Consider the following 9,512-nt stretch of genomic DNA (forward strand, 5'->3'; position numbering starts at 1 on the left):
CTCTCTATGAGCTAAAGGTTCAGCTCTGTACGATCAAGTATACGTGTCCCTTGCTCCTGGTGCCTTCTCAGCCTGACCCTTATCTTCTCGCTGCAGGCATTGAGTTGTTAGCTGGCTGACAGTGTGTGGCTGCTGCGGGGAGCTGCTTGGACCCTCGGTTACTTGGCATGCTGGCTTGGAGTTCTTGACTTGCCATCAGGACCACGGCCTTGCAGCTGTTTTATAGTATCTATCCCTGGCAGGATTTGGGCAGTCTTTTCCAAGTGTTGCGGTGCTAGACGATAGCTGCTGGGCTGCAGTCCTGTTAGTGCCTGGACCCTTTTCTGGACCCCCATGTTATCCTCTGCTTCTGCTTTGGATTTCAGCTGATACTAAAAATACAAGAGATCTTTGATTCTAAGCGTGGAAAGAAGAGGGTGAAGTTACTCAGTCCTGCTGGGAGAGAAGCTCCTCCAATGAAAGGTATAGAGGTCTCCAGCACCTTTCTCTTTGCTATAAACCTCCTGAGCAGCACAGTTCTTGTACATCTGGGGCACTGCTAGCAGGCCAGACACCACTACCTCCTTGCAGGTGGAGTTGTGGAGCTTTTGGCAGCATGTGGATTGGGAATACTTGGCTGACCCAAATCCAACACTGTTGTAAATGGAAGATTCCACTATGATCTGAACCTGAAGAGCTGGGATACTCGTTTCAAGTGCTTATTCAAAAAAGCAGAGCAAACCCAAAAATTTCCCACAACACCAGTTGGCACAAGAGCTACCTCTGACTACTCCACTCATTGCTTTTGTGCATCCAAAGCAATATTCTTGTGTTATGATTTTGTAGCTGTGGTATGGTCTTTATTTGTAGTATATTGTATTCAGCACCTCTGTTAACTTTTATAACAGCATCAGATAACCACCTAGTTTCTGTTCTTTGCCTGTATTCAGTTGACCTATAGGTGCTTCACTAGAAACAGTGGCTTGATATCAACTCTGCTTTTTGAAATTTACTGTTGTAGCACATTTGCCAGTACTGGCAGTTCTTTGTTGATTCTTTGAGCAGGAGAGACAGGCAGTCCTGAGTGAGTTGGTCTGATGAATCTTAAGTTCTCTCTCTTTCCCAACTTTGGGTGTTGCCCGTCTTCCTTCTGGATGGCTAATAATTGAAAACTATGTGTGTTTCAGGTGAAACCAGTGGGAATGAAAGTGATACGGAAAATCAGCCCAAAAGTGAGTGAATCACAGGGGCTGGTCCAGTCCCCATAGCACTACACATTTGCCTAAGGCTTTAAAGGAATTAGCACATTGACTGATTGTGACTTCTGTCACAATCTGTTGAGGCAGAGAAAGGGAGCATCTAAGAGGCAGCATGGCCAAGGCTGGGAGCTATTGCTGTGACAAATCAACCTCTATTTCTGCCGCTTCTCCTGAGCGCTTGAGGCTTAATGCCATTAATCTGGTGATTAGTAGAAGTAAATTCATTTTTGGCTTGATATAGAGTCACATTTAACTAAAATATGTCTTCCAGGAGATTGTATCTGGATCACCTTTATTGCCAACTTTTGAGGTCATTTTCCACCTGCTTTCTTCCCTTGGTTCTGTTTTATATGTATAATGTTGTGAAATGCCCTTTCCTCTGGGGAGAAATCACTTAGTTACCTTTCTGGTTCGATGGTCCTGAGTGTAATCACAGGCCCAAACCACAGACTCGAGATACCTCTTGGTTTTAGCTGATGTGGGAAGGACCGAAGAGATCCTAGCTTCTATGCTGGTAAGGTTTGAATGTGAAATAATAATGGTTGGCCAGCAGCCCTCATGAGTGACTCTGTCATGTCTCTAAGCAAGCATCTAGGACCAATGGAATTATTTTAGATGTTTCATTTGCTTGGAGGGAAGCATACAGAAAGCCTTAACTTGGAGTGAATAGTGAAGTTCCCCTTCTTTATGTTGAGTAATGGCGAGTGAAGAGTTTCTGCAGAAATACAGTGACTGAGTCACTGCCTGTTTTAAAGGCTTGTTTCCAAAGTGTCCAGAATGTGTCATGGTGCCTTACATCAGAGAGCTGTGCCCATGCTTGTGAGCCTGTACTGCCTGTGAAGATGTCCCAGCCTGGAGGTTTCTTGTCAAGAAGCCTGGCTCTGCCTCCCTTGAATGCCCGTGCTGCTTTACAGAGTAGCTGCCCGAGGCCTGGTGATTACTGAACTGGTGGAGTTGGGCTTCTCACTGCTGGGCTTCTCTCATTGTCACCATGGCATGTGTCACTCTGGGATGTGTGGAAAGAATGTCAGGACAGCAGGAGAATGGTAGTTATTGGTCAAGAGGGATTGGCAGAGCTTTTTGCAAGGTGGGTGCTCTCACATCTGGAACAGCTCTATGCTTGAGCTAACGCAGGAGTCCCAAGTCGCATAGAGTGCAGCAGTGATGTTAGGCAAATGCACCCACCTCTTTTCTCCTTCTAAAGGTGGTGACGAATCCTCTTCTGTGACCTGTAAGTCTCTGGCAATGATAGCCACAGGGTAGTTTTGGATTTATTACTTTCTTCTTTGTTCAGGTCGACATAGGTGCCTGCTGCAGGTGCAGTCCAAGAGGAACCCGCACTACCAGACTTTGGAGAGGGATTTGCTAGAGCTTAAGCGGCTATTTGAGCTGTTTGTGGTGGTGTCGCTGCACAAGAAGGCCTCTGAGATGATGTACACGCCACAGATCATACAGCAGTTTCCCAGCAAGGTAGGGACTACATGGAAACCTGCCCACAAAACACACTCAGCAGCTGTTTATTTCCTCTTGCAGTGTGTATCACTTCCTAAACTCTATAGTAGTAAAGCTGGCCCACCGGTTAGGATATGTGCTTTGCAATAGGAAGCACCTTGCTCTCTTAGAGACCTAATGTATCGTGCTGGGTGATTGAATGTCTTTCCTGATAATGAGTTTACTGTCTTTTTTTTTGAAACTAGGAAGGCCCCTGCTCTAATTCTCATTGCCTGGAAAGATCATAAACGATGGTTCTAGCTTCATTCCCCATTAAACCTAGCCATGCTTGTAAATCCTTCGTTTATTCCAAGACCAGCTGGGTAATTTTCCAAAGGGTCACTAAGCAGGAAAGATGCAAGAGAGAACTGGGAATCTGTTATAGTCAGAATACGGTTTCCTATACTTGTGCGTTAGTTATCTCATGGTTCAGCATTTGGAAGTGTCAGGAAGATACTGTCTCCCTTTGTTTTAAATGCTGCAGCTCTGCACCACATTTGTGACTTCAAATGCATGTGTTACCCCTCCAGCCTGAACATCCCTTCAAACAGTCAAAAGATACTGAAGAGAGGCTAAAGGTGATTCCCAAATTCTGCTTTCCAGATCCCAAAGATTGGTTTCCCATGTCAGACCTGAAAAGGTAAAGTCTTAGTTTTGAATACTCATGCCTGAAACAGGCAGTGCTGAGAGCTTAGGTATGTGCCGGTTTCCTGGACCAGGGAAACTGCAGCCAGAGCAAGGGAGAGTGGGAAAGGCTGAATCCATAGCCCCTGTGACAAGGAAGATGAGATATGGAGGTGGACTCAGAAGCGCTGCTTCTGCCCAAGCACCATCTTTCCTGTAGGAGTGAAGTTTGTGTTGTCTGTTCAAGGCCAGCTCCCAGGGCTGGCAAGGGCTTCTGTTGCTCCTTGGCTGAATGGAGAAGCAGCTGGGAAAGAAGAGAGCTGTAGTAGTTCAATGAGAGTCCAGGGGTTGTGGGTTTTTACACTGAATAGAGCCCAAAGTATCTTGCTAACTACAGCAGGGAGTCTTCAGCATAACCAGAAGGAGAATGGCTTGTAGTTCGTGTGCTTTGTTTGTTGGTCTGTTCTTTGAACCGCATGGTGAATTTAACTCTGACTGTTCTTTGGTTCTCCAGTGAAACGTTTTCTTTTGTGTTGACGGGTGAGGATGGCAGCCGCTGGTTTGGGTACTGCAAGAAGCTCCTGGTAAGCATGTGTGTAATGGTTGGAGAGTAAAGAATGAATTGATAAATGCACAGTCAGGTGCAGGACGTGCCTTGGCAGTAATTCCCCATGTGGGTTATGTGGCACCTGTCCTGCTGCTGAGGTTATCAGCCCTTTTGAACGTGTAAGGGAAGGAGCGTGATGGTGCCCAGCAATGCAGTAAAATGCACTCTGTGCGTGAAAGACGGCTCCTGGAATTGGTCATTCCTCAGGAATCTTTTAAGTCAGAAGCATAGAGGGAACTACAGCAGAAGGAATTATCTGAATCAGCCACAGTGTAGGTACTAGGTTCGTTTTTGCTACCCTGTTCTCAGCATAACTGTTCCTGTTGCCTTTCAGCCAGAAGGGAAAGGGAAGCGCCTTCCTGAGGTGTACTGCATCGTTAGCCGCCTGGGCTGTTTCAACCTTTTCTCCAAGGTGAAGTGGGGAGAGTCTGTTACTTCTTACTGGACAACCTACAAGCTCCAGAAAGTGGCTGGATGTTTCTGTCCAGTCTAGGATTGCTTAGCGATTGTAACTCACCCTAGCAGAGTGGTACAAGGGCAAGGTTATGAGAAAAGTAATTTCTAATTGCTGGAGCCAGAGTGTCTAGAAGAGTGTTCTAGGAAGATTTATTGGGGAGGAGGATGGGGTGATGCTCTTCTTACTTCTCTAACTAGTTGTGAGAATTTGATTACCACATACAAGATGTTTCCTTGCAGTAGCAGGAAGCTGGATTTGAGAATGGAGAGTTGTATTCAGAGGTATCCCCATGTGATTTTTCAGACATCTGAGGGGAGCATTCGCAGGGACCCCAAGCAAGGTGGGAGAGGGCTATGTGTCTGCATTGGCGCCTTTACGTGTAGCTTCATGTGTAGTAGGCATACTCTAACAGAGGTTCATATCTCCTCTGGCTCACCAGCAGGCATTGAAACAATGTCCGATCTGTTTTCCTGCAGATTTTAGATGAAGTGGAGAAACGACGAGAGATGTCCCCAGCCCTAGTGCACCCGTTTATGCGTAGTGTAATGGAGGCACCTTTCCCTGCTCCTGGACGCACGATCACTGTGAGGAGTTTCCTGCCGGGAGCGGGAAATGAGGTAACGGGAATCGGGACTGGCTTCCCTGTGTCGCTGGTGGCCCTGGGGCGCAGTGGCACTTTGCAGTGTGCAGACTGAATCTGAAGAGAACGTCCTAATGTGTGAAGGGAGATCTGTCCCAGAAGTTAGCTTCCTGATGAACCACCTGCTGTAGAAGTGATTCCCTGCTCTTTGAGGAAGAGCTGCCTGGATCTTCCCCGTGATGCCCTGTGCTGGCTGCTCCGGCCACAGGGCACCGCTCGCGAGGGACCCATCGTCCAACTGGGCTCTGCACCGTGGCCCCCTCCACCAGTGCCTGCGTCTCTGCTTGCCTCTCAGGTGATGGAACTCTGCCGACCATTGGATTCACGGCTTGAGCACGTTGATTTTGAATGCCTGTTTAAGTGCCTCAGTGTTCCTCACATGATTCGTGTCTTTGCCTCTCTCCTGCTGGAAAGGAGGGTGATCTTTGTTGCTGACAACTTAAGGTAAAAAAAGAGCCTGAGTGACTATTTCTTCCTGAGGGATACTGAGTTTTTTTCTGCATTTGGGCCTGTTTCACCTGTAAGCTTGTCTAACTTTGTGTAAATGTTTACTTTTAAAAGCTTATTGCAGGCTTTCCACAGTCAGCTTGTGCATGCTTATAATATGGTATATGCTGTTTTCCCAAGAGGAGATAAGGGAATGTTTCCTTTATTTCTTTAGTCTGGGTTGATGTGATTCCTAGCACCCCCATAACTGACTTTAGAAGGGGATGCGTGGGGCTTCTGTTGGTGCATAAACAGTGTACATGAACTACGTTTTCCCTGAGCATTTCTAAGCTTTGTCTGTAGCCGAATACTGAACGAGACATGGACAGTCCACTCTGTGCTTCTCTTCCCTTTCCAGCACTCTGTCTAAATGTGGCCATGCTGCAGTTGCCACACTTTATCCCTTCACTTGGCAACACACCTACATACCGGTCCTGCCAACTTCTATGATTGATATTGCGTGCTCTCCGACCCCATTCTTAATTGGCATTCTCTCCTGCTCGTTGCCACAGCTCCAGGACCTGCCCATAGAAGAGGTGAGAACTGGGTGAAGCACGGGGGGATCATATAAGTGGTATGAGGCTGACCTCTCCAGAACAGTCTCTGTGGATTCTGTCTTAATGTAAACTCTGACACTTTTCTGGGAGAGGTGGTGAACTTATTGGATACATGCCAGGGTGTTCCACTGTTATCAAAGATAAATAATATTCACTGTTCTTATAGACAGGCTGTAGTTATGCAAAACTTGTGCTTCATGTGTGACATCCCCTGCCGCTGGGGACATAAAAAAAAGTTTTCTTCTGCACTGGAACATACGTGGTTATGAGAGTTCGTGTATTTTGTACATCTTTCCCCAGGTTCTGATTGTTGATCTTTGTGCTGACAAGTTCTTGCAAGAGGTGAGTGAAATAGCAGTACTGGTCACTCATGGTTATACACCCAGAAAAGGCATCAATGAAAGAAAACGAAAACAAGAAATTAGTAAAAGCTAGTATTCATATGTAGACTCCAGGGGCTGAAGAATCACAGAATGTCAGGGGTTGGAGAAGTGAACAGGCTTACAAATCCTTGTTGCAAGACTGAAGTTGCATGAGTACAGAGCTCTGTGAAGGCGAGGATGCTGCTTATGTGAGCTGAATTTGAAAACAGATACTTAGCTGGCTCATTATGTGAGCTTTAGGCTGAGCTTAACTTTAGGTCTGGCTATTAAATTTTTTTTTTGCTTTCAGTGTAGTTGTTTTCTTCAGGGCTTTCTCCTCTTTCATCTTTCTGGCATGTGTTTGTTCGGGGGGGGGGATGTTTTGTTGTTGTTCTTGGTTTTGGGGGTTTTTTCCCCACGAGCAAGAGTCTAGGAGAAAATTATCGCAGTTCACTTGTGGTTCTCTGCTGAACTTTACCTACCGTGCTTCTGTGTCACCAGACAAGTAGCCATAAACATACTGGAGTATTACTACTTCAGGAGTGTATTTGCATCTCCTTTTCCTTGCCTTACTGTTCTATTTTGCATTGCAGCCTGCAACTGGAGAAAGGTATTAAAGGATCTGGGGGTTTTTTAACCATAGTGTTGAGACTTGTATTTTCTCAACAGAATTTTGTTGTTCTTTTGTGTTTTATCACTGGTATAATAAGCCTGAGCCTGTGTTGTGGATATAGCACACGTCGTTCTGTGTTGGCCAGTTGTGTGTGTGACTAATAGCATGTATTTTGGAAGGTGTTTGAGCAAATGTTTTTAATTTCTGTGGCTGCAAGACAAATGTATTGTCTCCACCAGGATATACCATATCACAGAGTAACTCCCCTCTCACCGTTTTAGGCATGTTACAAGTATTTCTCATCTGTTCACAATGAGAAGGTTCTACTGATGACAGATAAAACACAGAGATGCTTTTGTGGGCATTTTTCTCTTTAGGCATCAGATGAAGATGAGATCCTGCCTCGTAAACTCCAGGCTGCACTTGTACAAATCTTGGAAGAACGAAGTGAAATCTTGTCACATGAGCAAAGGGACACACAAGGTACTTCTATGAAAAAGTGTTTTCATGTTAGCAAATCTCTGTGGCTTCCATGTAGATGATATGAAAATGAACGAATGGAAATAAACATTAAGAAGCAACTTTTTAGAAAGCTATTTTCCTGTGATCTTACTGAGAACATCTTTCTTGTGATTGTGTTAGAAGTTTGGTGTCCTAACAACTGTTGCTCTTTTCACAATCAGTATGTGTGGAGCTCTAGTTTTCCTTGGTCCAAGTGCACAAGTTCCCATGCTTTGAGTTTTCTTTGTTTTTTCTTAAGTGGCTGAGAGAACATTTTTCTTACACAGAAAATGCAGCAAATATCTGTACTTTAGAGTGTGATCTGAGATAATTTTCAAAGTTGAACTGTTTTATACATAATCTGTCAGATAAGTAAGCGTGAGAATTTTGAAAAGCATTGAGTAGCTTGAGAGAATGGCATTGGCAAAGTATGTAATTCCATGCACATCAGAAGTAACAAAGTTAGTTTTCTAGTGGGTTTGTGTTCTGTAACTTACCTAATTGTTTAAGAGAATTACAGTTAGTCTGTTACAAGCTTACAGCTTATTGTACACTAGATATTTGACAGGGGAAACTATTAATGCTTTAACTATAGTAAAAGCTTTAGAACGGAACCTGTCTTAGCAGCCGCAGAAAGTTGATGGGAGAGAAATCTCAATTATTTGAGCTGTGGCTTTTCTGATATCAGCCTAGCATCTGAACTGTCAGAGTCTGAGGCAGCCAGCCTGAAGAGTAACTGCCACTCCTCTTTTAGAAGAATGACCAAGGTAACGAATGTAGACGGAAATCTCTCCTCTGTTCTCTGCTTCGCAGGAGACGCGCCCCTTAACTCACTGGTCTCTGAAGCTTTTGTGCAGTTCTTTGTGGAGATCGTTGGACACTACTCCCTGCACATGAATGTCACAGAGAAAGGGGAACGAGTGTTTCAGTGGGAATTGTTCCGTAAATCTCACGTGTCACGCAACGTTCGTCATTTCTTGCACTTCTTCATGGAAACGCAGATGTTTGCAGGGTTCATACAGGATCGAGAGCTAAGTAAGAACGTGGTCAAAGGTGAGGTTTGATCCTACTTTCTTGTTTTACAAGCTCACTTTCAAAGTGTAATGTCATGTGACTTGAACTCTTACGAAGCCTTTTGTCCTGGCAAGTTTTCCTGTTGGTGTTTTGGCATATGCGGTAGCTCTTCATAGCTAATTATGCAACAGAATTCATCTTACGAAGCAAAGAATTTTTCTCTCTCTTTCCTTTCTGGGCTTGATCCTGCAGCTTACATTACGTGCATGATTTCCTTTGTGTAACCTCCTTGTTAATGGTAATAAGATGCCACAAGCTGTAAGATGGAATAGCTCGTCTAGGTGAGTGATTTTTTTAATTTTTTTTTTTTTCTATTTAGGCCTTTTTGAGGTACGTGCCTTGGAGTATCTGGCAAATATTCCAGAAACAGAACGAACTGGAATGAACAAGATCCTTCACAGTCTTGGTAAAGGGACACCTTTGCTTGTCCTTGTTTGGGGTTTTTTTAAAATAAATTTAGTTACTGAACAAGTAAGTGCACACAAGTGTTTCCTTGTGTGTTTGTGTTCCTTGTGTTTACATTTGTCTCTCAAGGGACACCAAACTCTTTGTAAGATTTTTCTTCTATTTTTAAGCTTTTGCATCTTTCTCTAAAGTTTGTGGAAGCTGCTTAGCCTTAGAGCTGTCGGAACTTGCTTCTTAATGTTGGTCTTGGCTGAGAACCCGTTAGGAGGGCAGGACTCATGTCTGCCAGCAGTGGCCACGCGTAGATTCCCACCTTAAAAAGTTCTTCAGCCTGACACGCCTCCTGGATTGCCTTCAGCTCCTCATGTCGTTTTCTCTCCGCAGGAAGCAAAATGAAATTTCTCCAGAAGCGATGACCGCTTGCTGCTGCGGCCAGGGGCCGGGCGAGCTGCTGCCC

The 9,512-nt window shown here is 44.8% G+C and overlaps 1 protein-coding gene across 1 annotated transcript in view; it reads left to right on the forward strand.

The window, feature by feature from the left end:
- Positions 1-9,471, forward strand: part of DENND2C (DENN/MADD domain containing 2C) — a 13,276-nt gene extending 3,805 nt beyond the window's left edge. The window contains exons 4-17 of the mRNA XM_009869845.1: positions 366-462; positions 1,167-1,211; positions 2,533-2,708; positions 3,260-3,369; positions 3,868-3,937; positions 4,295-4,372; positions 4,894-5,034; positions 5,353-5,501; positions 5,902-6,079; positions 6,401-6,442; positions 7,453-7,558; positions 8,393-8,629; positions 8,970-9,056; positions 9,440-9,471. Of these exons, the coding sequence (XP_009868147.1) occupies positions 366-462; positions 1,167-1,211; positions 2,533-2,708; positions 3,260-3,369; positions 3,868-3,937; positions 4,295-4,372; positions 4,894-5,034; positions 5,353-5,501; positions 5,902-6,079; positions 6,401-6,442; positions 7,453-7,558; positions 8,393-8,629; positions 8,970-9,056; positions 9,440-9,471 (1,548 nt within the window). The remainder of the gene's footprint in view (positions 1-365; positions 463-1,166; positions 1,212-2,532; positions 2,709-3,259; positions 3,370-3,867; positions 3,938-4,294; positions 4,373-4,893; positions 5,035-5,352; positions 5,502-5,901; positions 6,080-6,400; positions 6,443-7,452; positions 7,559-8,392; positions 8,630-8,969; positions 9,057-9,439) is intronic.
- Positions 9,472-9,512: the final 41 nt, after the last annotated feature.

The sequence above is a fragment of the Apaloderma vittatum genome, unplaced genomic scaffold (genome assembly GCF_000703405.1).
Source record: "Apaloderma vittatum isolate BGI_N311 unplaced genomic scaffold, ASM70340v1 scaffold44115, whole genome shotgun sequence".
In the NCBI taxonomy this organism is placed as follows: Eukaryota; Metazoa; Chordata; class Aves; order Trogoniformes; family Trogonidae; genus Apaloderma; species Apaloderma vittatum.